Genomic DNA, 17,690 nt, shown 5'->3' on the forward strand with positions numbered 1-17,690 from the left:
CTGAAAAGCTTAGGTTATCCTTGTCAATAAAAACAAAATTCTTACCAAGAAAACGTGTTGTTTCTGCTCATAGAAAATTACTTATTTTGAAAAAAATATTCATTATCGGACCCATAAATGTATTACAAGTATTATTTAAAATAAAATAATTAATTTTTGGTTCATATAAGATGTGCTGTGTAAATTAAAACAGTTTTCACCATTTGAAAACAAAAGCTCTTCATGTCAGCATCAAATGTAAATAATTGCAAAAACGAAACCAACACAGCTAATCCTTTGACAGCAGAAGATAAAAATGTTATTTGTTAATTCTTTGTAAATAACTAATAAACGTGCAATAGTAGAATGTGGTCATAATGGGTGGCTGTATCGGAATAACTAGGAGCAGAGGGCCGCCCACCGAGGAGTCGTCCGAGACGGGGTCACGGCCCAACTCCGGTATGTGAAGATCGCCTGTCGCCGTGGAGACGGATGAGTCAAGTCACGGCCTGTCTCACTACGTTGTTTGTTGCAGGCGGGCTGAGGAAGAACCAGTCTCTGTGCCATGAGACGATCAGGTGGAAGTCTGACGTGCCGCTGACGGAGGGGCAGCTGAGGAGTAAGCGGGATGAGTTCTGGGACACAGCGCCGGCCTTCGAGGGTCGCAAGGAGATCTGGGACGCGCTGCGGGCGGCGGCGGTGGCGGCCGAGGCCATGGACTTCATGCTGGCGCAGGCCATCCTCGACGGCGCCAGCGTCTCCGTGCCTAATGGCTACTTGACTGAGTGCTATGATGAGTGGGGCACGAGGTATCAGGTGGGTACTGTTTGTTTACTGTGGTGATATTCTGATTTCTGGTATGTGGAAGACTGTTTTACTCTGGATGCCCAGCTTGGGATAGTGCTATGTCGTTGGTACTGTAATGAAGGCATTTTGTTCTCTTATAAACTATTTCAAAATGCTGCCTAGTCTGAGAGTAAAGAGATAATTATAAAGTTGATGAATGCTTAGAAGATCAATACTGGAGTAAACACTGTCAACAAATTACATTCTTATCATCATTGTTAAAATTATAATATCAGAACAGTAATAAACACTATCAGTTCACTACAATGTATATTCATCTTTCTATGAGCTGTAGATATCAATGTACATCAATCCATTTATGTTGATTTCATTCATGAGCTCAAGTCACTTTCCAAAACCTTGTGAATGTATTAAATAGCAGAGGCCAAGGTTAAGGCCAAGTCACTGCAGATTGTTATGCAAAGCTGAGTGGGTTGCGAAATCACCATTTTGAAACACAATTTGCCAAATGAGCTGACCATACAATGTACAAGGTGTAGATTACATGTATGAATGTCCTTTGTAACTAATTGTAACATATCTTAACTATAGCAGTTTAAAAGTAAAACAAAAACTATGTAAAGCCAAGTTAGAAATTTATTTTTAAACATTGTTGAAAGGCAAGAGTATTCTTGCTTTGGTAAAAAATCTAGGGGGCATCTAATTTAAACTATTTAGATGCTAGTAGTTGACCTTTTAAAAACAATGCTGTGCTATCACTTACAAATGCTCGTTATTGTAACACCCAAAGAGGTAGCCACAGCTGAATGACAAGTACAATCTAGATATAGGTTACTTCACAATACTTCACAATGTTTTTTTTTCACTATATTTGCTATGATCTGTGGTATGATTGTGCTTACATTCCTTTAAATAAATATCCCAAACAAATGAGAGCACATGTCATGGTCTTACACCATATGTATATGTCGCAGTCATCTGGTTTAATCTCCTGTTTGATTGAACCGCTAGCCCGTTCATTGGATGACGCTACTCAGTTGTATGACTAAAGAACAACTCGTCAAGTGGTTGACTGTAACGTCCAACGTCTTGACTGAACGTTATTCAGCGAAGTCGTTATTAAATGGGATATAGTATAGCAACTTTGTAATGTCTGGTTAAGATGAACATGACCAGACAAGAGTCAACCAAAATACTATGTTACAAAGCTCTCATCTCACAAATTATCTAAACAATAACAATAAACGTACCTTGATATTGTTGTTCATAATTATCCAGTTTCAGCACATTTTTTTTCTTTGAAACTATCCGCCGGCGGCGGCGGTGTAATAATAGGTAAATCCATGTTGTCACACTATTTTAAAATAAATAACGCACTTTAAAGCTAATTTATTTGCAAAAAATAACAATACTAGTGCTTTTTGTGTCAGCTTTTGTGTTAGACGCCATATTTGTTTTATTCACCACCTGACTGATTTTAAGTCAGCTAACTAGTTGGACGTTTTGTGACGCTTGTACAATCAACGTTCGGCCTAGTCATACAACTGAACAGCGCCATCCAATGAACGGGCTAGTGGTTCAATCAAACAGGAGATTAAACCAGTTGCCTGCGACATATATACCACCACTGCTGATTTAAATGCTAAAACTCTTCAAACCCGCAGGTACCAATATACTGCCTATCACCTCCCATCAACATGGTTAAAGAGGCGAGCGGGCGCGACTCCCCAGCGGAGTGGTCGGAACCGGTGGAGGGCGGCACGGAGGTGTCGCTGCGCCTGCGCCTGTCTCACACCTGCAAGGATGTGGATCTGTCCGTGTATTCAAGGCACACTATTGCGCAGTGCAAGAATAAGTTGCATGTGAGTATGGGACCTTTGTTATGTTATGTTTGTTTTGTAGCCAGCTTGTAGCTTATAAACATGAATATGGAGCCTGGACAGTCAGCTACTTATGCTTAGGCAGATGCTTCATATGTTTACTATTACATGTGAGCCTTACTTGACGACAACAGGAGCTAGCAATTGGTAAGTAACTCTCCTTGGCAGACCTATATCCAGCGCCAGCAGTGGACAATAGTAGACGGACTGATGATGATGTGTTTGCTTATGTTGTGTTCCACCAGTGGGCTTTATGAATTACAGGAGTGATTGACAAAGAATAATATTTGATTAAAATTGATTTTTGGCTTGCTGGCTTTGTACTTGAATACACGATGATGATGATGAGTCATGGCACAGGAATGTGGCAGTAACGACCCACCTTGAATAAACTTTAATAAAAACAGTTCAGAAAGGCACCTAATGTAAACTGCAATGTCAATGAACTTTGATCCATATTATGTACCAGTATTTACGAATCCAAGCTTCACATGTATTTTATCTAAATCACTTAAGTATATGAAAGGTATAAAGATAAGTTTATCAGTACTAACTAACTTATTATAAGTCATAACTTCCTGCCCAACTAATCATTATATGAACAGAACGAACAGTTCCAGCAATAATTATACCATTTCCTGCCCTTCTCAGAATTACAACTTTGCTACGATTTCTAGTAATATTGTAACTTTTATATTGCTTTTCCCTTTAAGTAATTACGTAGCCATATAAATATGCTTTTCCCTTGAATGACTATTCAAGATGTCTTTACTACTTATCACTAACGAAGTAACTAACTTCAAAGAATTTTAGTTGCTGTTTAAATATCTAATCCTAACTAATATTATAAATTTCTTTCTTTCTTTCAAATGCGAAAGTAACTGTGTCTGTCTGTCTGTTACTCTTTCACGGCAAAACTACTGAACGGATTTAAATGAAATTTGGTATACATACGGGCTAGACCCTGGGAAAGAACATAGGCTACTTTTTATCCCGGAATTCCCACGAGAAAACTTTTTAAGGCGAAGCGAAGCGCGCGGAAATAGCTAGCTATTTAATAAAGTATGAAATTCGTACAGTCCTTAAAATAAATGTTTGACCTTTTAAATAACTTATGGGTATAAAGCCCTCGAGTAACTCGCCGCTAATCTAACTTCTTCCGACTCCAATCCTTTCACCACCCTGCCAAACCCTAGTCCAGCTCTAGTTTTATTTTTGCGCTAGGAGCTTATGGCCGCCAGGCGGTAACATATTGGTTGCCTAAAAGCCAATCGGTTTATGTTACTTATTTTAGGACTACCCTTCATTTATATTTGTACTTATCTATAATTACGCCTGCTGTTAATATAGATTGATTTAGTACTTAGAAAATATGTTGTTTCTCATGTATGTAAGTGAATTTGTAATTCTTTTTGAGGAATAAATGTCTTAAACCGTAAACCGTAAAGTAACCGTCCACCTATATACGAATAGGGAAACGGCGTCCTGTCGGTAATGCGGATGAAGTGAACGCACTTGTGATAATTTCTATACAAAGAATACCGAATGCGATGCAACTGTTGCGTACGTGACGAAACGTGCACGTTTACCTTAAAACCGCTACTCCGGCAGTACCGTACTGATTGCCTTAATTTTTACCAACTTTGTTACTGCTCAACACTTAAAGAAGTGCTGTATAGGTACCTACCTTCACTTACATTATCTCTTATAATTATTTACCTCCCCACCCCCCAGGCCCAAGAGAACATAGAGACCTGGCGGCAGCGCTGGTTCTACGGCGGGAAACTCCTCGGAGACCGCCTTCTCATTGAAGAAGCTAAAGTGAACCCCGGCTACATAGTGCAAGTCATCGTCAGCACCGAGCCCCAACCGCCCAGCTAGTGCGACAGGGACAGGGCGCTGTTGCGATACGTGCGAGTGAGACAGGACTAGAGATGTGATAGTGCAAGTGAGATAGTGAAGGACTGGTGATGTGATATGTGCAGTGACGGGTTAAGTGTGGCGGTTGGAGGTGCTTCTATGTGATGTAAGGGTTAAGGGTTACATGGAACTGCGAAGCGTGGGTTGTCTCGCTCTCTCCTATGGAATACCTGGGAGTAGGAGGGAGATAGCTATATGAATACGAAGTCGCATCGCAGTTTTGTGTTCAAGCCCTAATGGTGAAGTGAAAGGGAAGGAATGAATGCAGATGAATCTGAAAGAGAAAGCTTTGTAAAAATGTTTGTTGGTTGTTGCAGAAACTGGAGTTAGCTATGAATTTGAAGACTTATTTATCCAGCCAATGTGTCTGATGCACAAAATTTTGCTGCACTTTTTTAGCATCTTTCCTTGGCTTGAAGCCCATCTAGTGATTGAGGCATATTTTAAAGGGATGTCGACATTAACAGCCTTAGGTTTCCCAAAGAGCTCTAAGCTGTCCTGTATTGACAGTTACCAGCTTTGGGAAAATCATGGTGCTCATATAATACCTAAGATGTGCTTTGGTAGATGTATTTCAAGCCAATGATAAAGTTCAGCTAATTTTTTTTTCTCATTAATATATCAATCAAGTAAAACTAAATAAGCATTTCCAACTCAGCTGTACCTGAACAAGCCTAATTAACCATCCTACTGTTTTATTCCACATACTAAATGGAATACCTTTTGATTGTGTGAAAGAGATATAACAGTTAGGCTTATGACTTGTGGGTTTTCTATAAAATAAGGGTTTTATCTGTAGCTTTTTGATGCATCTTACATAAATAACCTTGTGTAATTGAATCATATAACTGCCATAGAATACACAAGAAACTATGTAAATGTATGTATATGTATACTGTAAGAAATACTTATTAATAACATACAACCTATGTGTAGGAGGTACTCATATTTGTGGATAGAATAGTTTTATCTGAGCTTGTAATCCTGCTTGTGTTTTAACTTTATCATAATTATGTGTACTGAAATACTGATATTGTATATAAATAAGTAAATAAGGAATTTAATATTCAAAAGTAATTATTGCCTGTTGCACAATATGCATGAATATTGATGGAGAATTAACAAAAATGTTCACTGGCCCATAACTTTCATAAGGTTTAATTTAAGTAGACAGGTATGATTTATTTTGATATAGGTTTCAGATGGATGCCATTTTTTCTAAAGCTTAATAATTTTCACTGTCAGCGCTTACAATACATATTTTTTTATTTGATAGGTTAGTTTTAAACATTTCTTTAATGTAAGAATTTTTTTTTTTCACTTTCACTAACTTCTGTTGATCAGAAGTATTTTTTAAAAACTATTATTATACCTAATAAAGTTTTCTGTTGAAATAGCTTTCAATGGTTACTGAAGACTATTTATGTGGAACGGTAATTACAAGTGGTAAAATACATAAATAGTTACTTACAAATAATATTTTAGAACTTGTTTGTCAATTAAATAATTCACACTTTCAATTATAATTATAGAATTTTAGCATCACTACACTTACGCATGTACTTTAAATAATGCAAGCTGTATTTAGAAAGTATCCTAACCACATAAAATTTGATTTACCTTAGTCTATTTATTCTGTAGCTGCACTTTTAAAAATAGTAAAAAATACATTTCTACTGTCACAAAAATATGTCGAAAGCCCCAAAACATAGCTGTACAATATATATTATACATAAATAACTGTAAGTCTTAACATACTTACATAGATATTAATAATAAATATATACAGATTTAAGATATGAATGTCTAACAATATTTACATTTCATGGTATACATCATTACCAGTGAATCTGATGAGTGTCTAATGTCTATCTTAACTTAAATAACTGTATAATAATTATATAATTCGTAAATATATTTGTTAAGATTATATTATATGATTTATATATGAATTGTATACAGGGTGTCCCAAAAGTCAACGTCATCCCTTAAAGGGCTGATAGGTCAGCTCATGAGAGGCCAGAATATCACAATATGACCTTAGTAAAAACTCGATAATTTTCGAGATATTGACACTTTTATAAATTTGCTGAAAATCGACACTTTGGATCAGTTTTTTGCGTGCCGCCGGTACGAAAATCCATATTGTTAGAATTTGTTTGGTGTTGCATCACCCTGTATAGCCCTGCTATTGATCGCAGTCAAAAAAAATATCGAGTAATGCTGTATGTTTAAAAAAAACACGGTTTTCAAAGTCATAAAAGGTTATCGTATTTTTTTATAAACAACTTTGACTCTACATACTGTAAAAAAAATATACCACGCAAACCTGGCACCTTATTTGAAAAAATTGCTCTTTTAATGCAGTTTCCAAAATGGTATGAAACGTTGCTATTGTTTCAATTAACAAAAAAGTTATTGCTATTTTAGTACAAAACGACCTCGGTGTAAAATTGTTTGAAAGAAATTTATCTGACTGAATTTATTAAGGGTAAGTCATGTTGGAATGAGTAAAAGTAAAATAGGTGGTGTGGCCGGGAGTGGGAAAAGAGACAACGTTGTCACAGTTAATAAAAAAACGCATTTTGAGTATCTTTCTCGAAAAAAGTGGACTATAGCAACTCCACATTCCCCATAAATGTAGCGCATGGCAACGTACACGCTTACACATGTACAATTGTACATTGTACACCCACAGTATCCAAAAAAGGGACAGATCAGTTTGTCATTAACATTACCTCTAATTACTTGTTATTTATTTTAAAGTTATTGTTAAACAAAACCAAACTCTCAAAATTATGATTATGACCATTTAATGAGCATTATTTTTTTCTGGTTATTTACTTAATATAATAATGTGGTGTTATAATTTTGAGAAATAAAAATAAAAGTCAATAAATGTTTGTTTTTTTTTAAATAAGGTGTAAAAAACGCAAAATATGTTTTATAAGAGTTTGGTAAGTTTTTTCTTAGCTATTTTTGCGTCATCGTTGTTGTTGTATGTTGCCACGGCTGACCCCACCACCTATTTTACTTTTACTCATTCCAACATGACTTACCCTTAATAACTTCAGTCAGATAAATTTCCTTCAAACAATTTTACATCGAGGTCGTTTTGTACTAAAATAGCAATAACTTTTTTGTTAATTGAAACAATAGCAACGTTTCATACCATTTTGGAAACTGCATTAAATGAGAAATCTTTTCAAATAAGGTGCCAGGTTTGCGTGGTATATTTTTTTTACAGTATGTAGAGTCAAAGTTGTTTATAAAAAAATACGATTACCTTTTATGACTTTGAAAACCGTGTTTTTTTTAAACATACAGCATTACTCGATATTTTTTTTGACTGCGATCAATAGCAGGGCTATACAGGGTGATGCAACACCAAACAAATTGTAACAATATGGATTTTTGTACCGGCGGCACGCAAAAAACTGATCCAAGGTGTCAATTTTCAGCAAATTTATAAAAGTGTCAATATCTCGAAAATTATCGAGTTTTTACTAAGGTCATATTGTGATATTCTGGCCTCTCATGAGCTGACCTATCAGCCCTTTAAGGGATGACGTTGACTTTTGGGACACCCTGTATAAGAGCTGTGTTTTAGTAGCTAATGAATGACTGAAATTTGCTAAGTTAAATGTGGGCTAGAAAAGGATAGAGAGAATAGGGTTGTAAGGGAAACACTATGAATTGAAAAGATACAGTAAAGTTGTCTGTTTCTTTTTAATAGGATTCGTTATACAAGATGGCGGATGATACGCGAATGATTGTCATGTTTGTGCGCTGTATAATTTCATAATTTACGAGTGTGGAGCATGGATAATCTGTTGGCACTAATGTTATATATTTTATATATAATATAATATAATTTAGAGATAAATTTATTTCGGAACTAAAATATTTTCGGTTATTTTCGATATTGTTTAATTTGTTTTGGGCAAGTTTGTATCTACTTTATGAATTAGCTCTTATGTAGAATCTTACGACGCTGATTTGACATAATATAAGACTCAAAGTTATTTTTATAACAATATGGATTATAAAGTTTTATAATTTCAGAGTGTTTCTTCATGGGTCTGTGCATATGATGTTAAAATTTTATCTTGTTATCATTTCTTTAATTCGGTATGCCTATGTGGACTGTATGTATTTAACAATTAACAATATATGTTTTAGTTTGAAAAATCACGTTGGAACACAAGTTAAATTGCGCAATATTTATATTTACTGTTATTAAGAAATTAACCTACGATTATACAAACATGTATACTTAGGTATTAGTAAGATTTGTTTTAAAATTATTTTATTCGGTTTAGTTATACCTAGGCTCATATTGTTATAAGTTATCATACATTGTGTATGTCCATTCAAGATAATAATAATAATATATCGTGCGGTCGGTGACACCATTGTTTTGAGAACTAGTGTCCCTTAGAGCCGCGGCGGATAGGAATGTTCCAAGATCTAAACATAATAGAAAAAATGGAAGTGTAGAAACACTTGGAAACTACCAACAAAACAACTAATAAGTCCAACATCTGTCCCATTTTTTCAAACCTTTTGGGTTCGATGTTACTTAGACATAATGTTCATCGATTTTGTCTCACATTGAGCGAATGGAGAAGCCAGTTCAATTAAATATTTCAATGTATTTGTAGCCGCCTCTATTGTAGCTTTAAAAATTTATGCATTTTCATCGGCCGTATTATTTGTATACTTATCTAATGGAGTTTTAAAATAAACATAATATTATTTCAGGATATTTCTAAAGCAAAGTTGAAGAATTTAGACTAGCAAAAAAATCTCCAGTCAACTTCTTCAATATTCTTTGCTAAACCCCTTTGAAGAAAAATAACACATTATTAGCTCATAATCATTAATGTGTAAGTAGTAGTGTGATGCAAGATAATATAATAATAATACTTTGTTAACATGACAACAATTAGCTTGGCATATCACTGTGGTTTATGAAAGTACATTTTACTGTGAAATAAATTTAGCCAGATTAAATACATGATTTTGCATTTATGTTGGTTGTTCCCGATTGGTTCGTATGTCTGTGTATAAAATGTATTTGTAACATATAAAATTGCACAAAATATATGAAATACTTTCATGGATATTATAGAGAAAAAGTTTTCTAATTAGATGTCTTGTTTATTACAGTTGCCATATTTAGATACCATTATTACTTATTATTTGACATGATTACCTACTAGACTACTGGTTGATCAAAAGGCCGATCCATAGATCCCACTTATGGTTCCTTAGCAATTTTAAGGGGTTAGTGACTTCGTAGTGTGTTCATTGTTTCACAGAACCGTTACTTAATTATCTAATTGAAATGGCTATCACTATAATTTTGAGGAGACATGCATAGCGCAAGAAATTACTAATACAGTCAGATTTAATGTGACGATGATGGAAAATTATAGTTGGTTTGTGAAAATCTGCGCTTGAATCTGTCTATTGATACTACGAATGCACTATCGCTTTAGAACCGCTAAGATGCCTTAACTCCATCTCACATCTGCATTTCCTAAACATAGAATCACTTCTAAATTGTGCAAATAGGTCGTGTTTTATTTACCCTTTCATTGTACAATACAATTGATTTTGTGTAATATTTAACTATGCATGTAAAAGTTAACTTCACGTGTCATTCTGTAATATGTTTTAGTTAGTGTTTGAGATTATTTTTATAGGTGAAATGTGAAAATATGGTATTTATATAAACTCTGAACTTAAAAATTAAGGGGTTTTATTTATAACATTGAATATTATGTTCATCCTTATATTTATGTAGATATACGGAAGAGGCTAATATTAAAGTAACTTTAATTTAAACCGCGCACATAACATAATTTTAGCTTTTGTAAACATTTCATGTGTTTATTACCATTGAGTCAAACTGTAACTCAACGGTAAAAAAACACCGTTAAATAACCCTGTTAATCAATGCTACATTTTTATTCCCGTAAATATAATGGGCCTAATTTATATCAAATATTGCTATCACGTGATAGCGCCAGCGGTTAACCAATTTTTCCGTCCAAAATAACCTACGGGTAAAATGAGGCCGTTATCATATCATGTTAGAAGGTATAATGGTATATCTACTTATAAATAAAATCACTGTGGAAATAACAAACAAAGGTATTTATTTCATTGTTTCTCATATCTTTTACAATAAAACTTAGAAGTTACAGTCTTAATTAAATAAATGAGCAAAACAAATGCATTGTTAAATATATAAATAACAGACTTCCTATTCGGTAGTTCAATGACTGCTTATTGAGCATGGATTGACTAAAGCCTCAAAAAACACAATTTGAATCTGAAACTTTATAAACTTACCACACATTGAGGATCTGCCTAGCAGTTTACAGTTCAGTTTTCTTCTGCATGCATTTTATGTTAAGTTTCATTTTAGTTTTCGCTAGAGGCGCCACTATGTATGCCTAACGTGAATTTGCATGGCGTATGGAGCTAAAACAAAACATACATAGGTACAGACGAATTGAGAACCTCCTCATTAAAAACGGACTGCAGTGTGAATGTACCTTAGGTAACCATGCGTGCTTGTCGAAAAAAAAGGACGTCGATAATTACTCGAACATCTGTCTTCCGCTGTCAACTCCGAATCTACCCCCACTCCCTCCCTCTACTTGGGTATATACTTCAGCAGCTTCATCTCATGCGTGAGCCAGATGGCGAGTGACAGCAGCACCAGTGACCCGGACTGGTGCGACGCGGCCAGCGGCGTGGGCACGTAGTGGAGGAGCGTGGCGATGCCGAGACCCACCTGGGGGGAAATAATTATTAGATTTGTTTATGAGTATGAGTTCGATAGAGAAGCAGTGTTCAGTTGTTAAATAGCTTTCAATATCAGGCATATTATTATGTCACTATCCTTCAACCTATATCAGGGTTAGAAGTTTTTTTCCGTGATTATCCTTTATTTTATTTATTTATTTTAAAATATACAATAGCCAACAGGCGTACACTAAACAAATATTACGAAAAAAAATACAACTAAGATTCAGTGTAAACCCAATTACAGGCTATCACAACATGCATGACAATACCTAACCTAATAACTTAATATATTACATTTATTTCTTAAAATAATTACAAATAAGTAAGGCAAGGCCTTTGGCAATAACGTATTGTATTGCTACTAGCGATCCAGGTAACTGATGCTATTAAGCTTTTTCATGGTCCTTCGAGACGGATATTTTTTTAAACCCCCATAATTATAATTTCAAATACGTAGTCAGTACAACACATAGAAACTATAGCAATCATAGATCCCCCAAATTATGCCATCCAGCATCGGCTTCAAATGAAGTAGCTTAATGATAACATGACCGCCGCTAACGCCAAAGACCCACAGACCAATACATATCGCTGTTACACCACACAATCTCAAATTAATAAAAACCCCAACCAACCTGCATCCAAGCCATGGCCCCCACACAATTAACCGCCCGCCTAGCCATGGGCGACAATGGCTTGCCCCTCGCCAGCAGCCACAGAGTAGACGCGGCCACGAGTGTAGACGTGCCGAGTATTCTGTGGTCGAACTGCACGGTCGTGGGGTTCTCTGTGAAGTTGCGCAGCGCGGGCGAGAAGGCGAGAATGTCGTCCGGTATCCAGTTGTCGCCCATCTTGGGGAAGGAGTTGTAGACTAGGCCGGCGTCGAGGCCGGCTACGAACGCGCCTGGAAATTGGAAAGTAGATGATGATTACATAGTGTACAAAGTAAAGAGTCAACACAATAGGCCACATTTGACAGCAGGACAAAGAGGTGAAATTAGAGTGAAAGAGTAACTTGAGTCAAAGAGCAAACCTGTGTAGTAGATCTGTGGAAGAAGAGAGAATGGAGAATGGCATGCAATTCTAGGATTCCTCCTCGGTAATGATGAACCTCGTTTCACATCGCAACATAAATCAAAAGCATTTATACTAACCAGAAACGGCAGTAAAGAACGCCATCGCCTTAACAGCGTGCGCCAACCCGGTCACTCCCTTCAACTCCTTCAGCTTAGCTATCGTCGCACTGATGGGCATCGGCCGGAGTATTCTTAGAGCACCCCCTAGCAAGCCTGTATACAGGATGAAGGCTAAACTGAGGTGGGCTGCGAGGCGGTACTGGGACACTCTGGGCACGTCCGAGGGACCTTGGAAACGGTCTTCGAGGCCGGATTTCACCATGTACCAGCCCATTAGACCCTGGAAGGAAGAGAGAGAAGATTGTTAATAGACGGAATAAAATCATGTATATTAACCAATGCGTAGAAGACCCTTTTTAGGTCCCCTTTGAGGCGTTGGAATTGCATAGATGTTATTTTATTCATGACAGATAAAGTATAATTTTATCTAATAAATTTTCTAAAAAAATCCTTAAGCTCACCTGACACCCAACCAAGGCACAATACGCCGCCACCCATAACTTTATAGCTTTATCCAGGAACCCTCGCGCCCAGAAGAAGGCGGCTGAAGTTCATCAATCCATAAAACTGCTATTTGGCAATTCGCCCACCCTCCGATCCTATGCTTTTACTGTACGTTTATACTGTGTTTTGTGTACAATCAAATATAACTACAACTCACCTGACACCCAACCAAGGCGCAATACGCCGCGACCCTAATCTTCATAGCTTTATCCAGGAACCCTCGCGCCCAGAAGAAGGCATCCAAAGTGCACAATTTTTTATCAATCAATAAAACTTATTTTTGGCAATAAGGCCGCCCTTGTATACTTTAACTGTGTTTTCATTTGTACACTCGCGAGGAATGAAAACCTTCTCTTTCAACCCACAAATAGCCGACATTAAATGGCCCCATGGCTAATGGAGACAATAAAGTGACTGACCTGACACCCAACCAAGGCGCAATACGCCGCCACCCTAATCTTCATAGCTCTATCCAGGAACCCTCGCGCCCAGAAGGCGGCCATCATCAGCCTAAGTATAGCAGTCCACTGGATGCCATCTATAGCTTTCTATTCTACTATACATTCGAATATTTTTTCATCAAACAAAACAGCCTATAACTCACCTGACACCCAACCAAGGCGCAATACGCCGCCACCCTAATCTTCATAGCCTTGTCCAGGAACCCTCGCGCCCAGAAGAAGGCGGCGGGCAGGAACACGGCGGCACCTATCGCGCGGCCCCACGAGCGGTGCGCGAACTCCATCCACCAGATCCACTTGAACTCCGAGAGGGTGATGCTTTGGTTCTTGCTGGAGGTCAAGGTTAAGTGGTTAGGTTATGTATAAGTTAGAATCTTTCTTTCTTGCTGAGGGGTAGGAGTTAAGTGGTTATCAGTAAGGAACTCTACAAGATCCACTTGAACTCCGAGAGGGTGATGCTTTGGTTCTTGCTGGGGGTCAAGTTTAAGTGGTAATGAGTAAGTAAGGAACTCTATTAACCAGATCCACTTGAATTCCGATAGGGTGATGCTTTGGTTCTTACTGGGGGTCAAGGTTAAGTGGATATGAGTAAATTAGAATCTCTATTTCTTGCTCAAGTGTCAAGATAAAGTTGTTATTTGTAAGTAAGGAACTCTATTAACCGGATCCACTCGGAGAGCATGATTTCTTGCTGGAGGTCAAGGTTGTTTGGTTACTAAGTAAGATGTCACTGTGCTCACTGAAAGAACTGAAATCCCCAAAGGGGTAGTCAGAGGTGACTCACAAGCGAGCCACCCGATTTTCGCAATCAATTTGTATTCACGTGGTCGGTCGTGAGCCGTATAACCGTTTTTTACTACCTACCAAAGTACAGTGCACTTAGTAGATTACACATATTGCAGGTTCCTCACGATATTTCTATTGTTTTAAGAGCAAATAGAATTCTTCGGTACACACCAGAATTTGAACCCAAGGCCTCTCGAATGATACCAAGTAAGTACCTACAATTTCCACCATTTAACCAGCAGGGATTTCAGCAAAAAGTTAAAAAGATCACTCACTACTTAAACTCAGGGTACTGCTTGTAGTTCTCGAACTCCGCGACCCACTCCTCTTCGGTCCGCGGGAGCCGCTCCCCCAGCAGCTTCCACGTCACCATGGACAGCCCCGACTCCGTGAGGCGGGTCACGCCACCTGGCGGGGGGATGGGGATTAATATTATTACAATCATTTGTGAATCTATAGTAGTACAGTCTACACTAGCAGTCTGTAGGATACGTTCTTATTACGCAAACTGTTACTAGGTAAGCGTGGAGTGAGGGCAAATCTAGCAAACTATGAACATGCTGCCTAAAACACTGCTGACAGAGGTTACCCTGCTGGGAAAATGTTAAATTAAATAACCTATGAATCTCAGTGACACATCACCTGTTCCTAATATATAGAGTGAATGCCTGGCTAATCCTGGTGAATGGTGATAAACCCTAGTCTAGCTCCTGTTCTTGTCACCGTCATGATAAGAAGTTTAGTTTTCCTTGGAAGTTAAGTACCTAAGCTTATTGTTTTCGGTGCAAAGAAAACCAGGATTTCCATAAATAAGTCTTTATTGGAATTATCAATATCACATTGACCAGTAACAGAATATTTAAATTAATACTTATTAGCACAGTATAAGTTCACATTTTTTTAAATCTTAATTTAAAATCACAAACTTAACACATTTGTTTAACCACTACCATAAATAAGTACAGACCTACATTCAACCATCAAATTCAAACTCAAACATTGTCAGTATCATTAGATTTGGAATAGAAAATGCCTGAAAATAACCCATAAGTAAATTAAATTTTCAGGCTTCTCTTTCTCTATCAACATTTTGAATTGTAAAGAAATCCTTTTCCATAAAATAAATAACCTAATAACATAACCCACACCCCTACTTAGTTTTATCCGAACTACTAAGCACAAGGTTAATGATATAGTAAATACTATACAGAAGGACCAAGTATCCAGCCACCATACCTAGCACCACCGCGGTAAACACCATCCCGGAGCAGCCGAGCAGCCAGTAGCCCACCACCTTGGAGGTCTTGGCTGGAGCTGGCTTCGGGGCTGAGGAGCAGAGCCGGACGAATATGCCATTTGACTTGAGTAGCTCGCTTAACTGGAATAAAACGAGAGAGGGATTAGGGTACAATGTTGAATGTGTTCATTGAATCAAATAAAATCAGCTCCTAAAGGAGAACTAAAGTTTTACTATAAAACAAACTTTCAGTCAAAACTTCACATTTCTTATGACAGTGCAAGTGCCCTGTTTATCTAAACTGAGAAATGAATCCCACAATACAAATTTATACATTAATTAAAATCTACTCTACTTAGTGTATGGTCTTTTACAAAAGCTACTATGTTTATTTGATGCGCAGTTAAAAGTAAATCTCAGGTGTATTGAAAGATTTGGGCCCAACAAATGCCAGACACCTCATAGACCATAAGAGCAGCCAGAAAGGCCAGGTTGTGCAATGCACAAACTTAAAACTAATTTGATAAAAAGTTTAGGTATCTTTGTAATCATTTATTGCATAACTCAGATGGTCATTGTTTTTAATTTAATTAGAACAGAGATAAGGACTCCAGGGATTAATCTTCATTATGTAACAGTAACATAACATCAATGCCTCAATTCATGACTTAGTGATGTAGGACTCTTTGGGCAAAACTATGTCCAGAAGTGGACAATTACAGGCTGATTATGGCAGATTATGTTACAATCTGATATTATGTAATTCCATTAAATTTAATAGATAGGATTTGTTTATTTGACTAATATATGAAATAAGTACGGTTTTTGCATATCATTTATTTGATATGATTGCATAGTTAATAGTTACACACACACACTCACGCCTTGTACTAATGTACTCCCTTGCGGGGTAGGCAGAGGTGCATTACTGCACCCACTTTTCGCCAGAGTGTTATGTTAGTCCCAATGTAATAGGGGGCCTATTGCCATTTTACGGGCACATCCAAGACCTGAGAACAAATATCTGTGTTTAAACAAATATCTGCCCCAGCCGGGAATCGAACCCGGGACCATCGGCTCAGTAGTCAGAGTCACTAACCACGACGCCATTCAGTCGTCGTTAATAGTTAATTACCCTTATTACACCCTGTAAATCTTTGTAAAGGTTTAAATGTATCAAAAGTGGAAAATAAAAACCATACACATCAGCATACCCTGTACTTTCACATAACACCATAGGCAGTTCACCAGGATTACTATGAATTTGAGTAATAGGTATCAAACATTACTGAAAGGGACTCTTATCATGGTCTCAAACAAATTCTGGTTAACATGAGAATCGGGAATTAGGCAGAAATGTTCAATTGACACTATTTTCCAAAACACTCACCCTAGAAACTTTAACATTGTTGTGTCCAACTCTGACTGCAGTCCTGGAGGTGGTGATGAGGTGCCTGGAGGCGAGGCTGCCCCCCGCGCGCCCCGCGCCCCCCGCCGCCGCCCGCAGCGGCCCCGCGCAGCGACACAGGTGACCCACGCTCCACATCACTACAAGACACACGACAAAATGAATTAATGAATTAAACCCCAATCCTGGAAGTGTACACTATCTACGGCGGATGTCAAGTGCAGAGGTGACAGGTTATCGATGAAAAAAAACTTCTGGATGCGATTGGAAAGTGCCTAAAATGTGAAGTGATAAGTGGTATTTTTCAGGTAAAGATAAAATGGGAGTGGGTTTTGTTACTTACCGGAACGTATTTACAGGATCTTCCTGAACTTTATGGGAGTATTCACTTAGCTCTTCAAGGTAGTTGCGTTTACAGGTTTAGATATTTTCTCACCAATTCAATATTTTGTAAATAAAGTGCAATTATTTCGTAACTTTTTGAAATAGCACGCAAAGCAAGGTAAACTGTCACTGTCATCTGTCATGTCACGACAATAATGATATCCGTCAAAATGACAAGGGAATCTGCCAAAGTCAAGTCAGAGACTACAAGTGCCATACAAAACAAGAATACAAGTCAGAGACAATATTTATTCTAAGTATCAACTTCACGGAACGACGGCCGCCGGCCGGGGCGTTGCATTGGTGTGTGGTCCTGAGCTGAACACCGAATAAATATTTTTTATATTTATCTTGTGCGTCTGA

General features: G+C 37.5%; 2 protein-coding genes across 2 annotated transcripts; one reads left to right on the top strand and one right to left on the bottom strand.

Annotated features, from left to right (window-relative positions):
- Positions 1–243: 243 nt before the first annotated feature.
- On the top strand, positions 244–5,842 carry LOC105389561 (ubiquitin domain-containing protein 1). Its single transcript, XM_038113311.2, has 4 exons — positions 244–438; positions 515–795; positions 2,451–2,648; positions 4,401–5,842. Exons 1-4 carry the CDS (start codon positions 357–359, stop codon positions 4,545–4,547), a joined length of 708 nt encoding a protein of 235 aa, XP_037969239.1. The 5' UTR covers positions 244–356; the 3' UTR covers positions 4,548–5,842.
- A 4,890-nt stretch (positions 5,843–10,732) lies between these two features.
- On the bottom strand, positions 10,733–17,457 carry LOC105385153 (cytochrome c oxidase assembly protein COX15 homolog). The gene is made up of 8 exons (XM_048629352.1): positions 17,287–17,457; positions 16,926–17,083; positions 15,535–15,676; positions 14,574–14,706; positions 13,656–13,842; positions 12,566–12,827; positions 12,047–12,315; positions 10,733–11,397 (listed from the first exon to the last, which is right to left on the bottom strand). Exons 2-8 carry the CDS (start codon positions 17,079–17,081, stop codon positions 11,257–11,259), a joined length of 1,290 nt encoding a protein of 429 aa, XP_048485309.1. The 5' UTR covers positions 17,082–17,083; positions 17,287–17,457; the 3' UTR covers positions 10,733–11,256.
- Between the last annotated feature and the right edge of the window lie 233 nt (positions 17,458–17,690).

The sequence above is a fragment of the Plutella xylostella genome, chromosome 23, assembly GCF_932276165.1.
Source record: "Plutella xylostella chromosome 23, ilPluXylo3.1, whole genome shotgun sequence".
Lineage (NCBI taxonomy): Eukaryota > Metazoa > Arthropoda > Insecta > Lepidoptera > Plutellidae > Plutella > Plutella xylostella.

Excerpts from the sequence above, each read along its gene's own strand:
- LOC105389561 (XM_038113311.2), top strand. The coding sequence starts at position 357 with ATGGGTGGCTGTATCGGAATAACTAGGAGCAGAGGGCCGCCCACCGAG. Across the intron at positions 796-2,450 it reads AGTGGGGCACGAGGTATCAG|GTACCAATATACTGCCTATC; the intron begins GTGGGTACTGTT and ends TCAAACCCGCAG. Across the intron at positions 2,649-4,400 it reads AGTGCAAGAATAAGTTGCAT|GCCCAAGAGAACATAGAGAC; the intron begins GTGAGTATGGGA and ends CCCACCCCCCAG.
- LOC105385153 (XM_048629352.1), bottom strand. The coding sequence starts at position 17,081 with ATGTGGAGCGTGGGTCACCTGTGTCGCTGCGCGGGGCCGCTGCGGGCG. Across the intron at positions 13,843-14,573 it reads CAGTACCCTGAGTTTAAGTA|CAAGAACCAAAGCATCACCC; the intron begins GTGAGTGATCTT and ends CTTGACCTCCAG. Across the intron at positions 12,828-13,655 it reads GCGCCTTGGTTGGGTGTCAG|GGTCTAATGGGCTGGTACAT; the intron begins GTGAGTTATAGG and ends TCTTCCTTCCAG.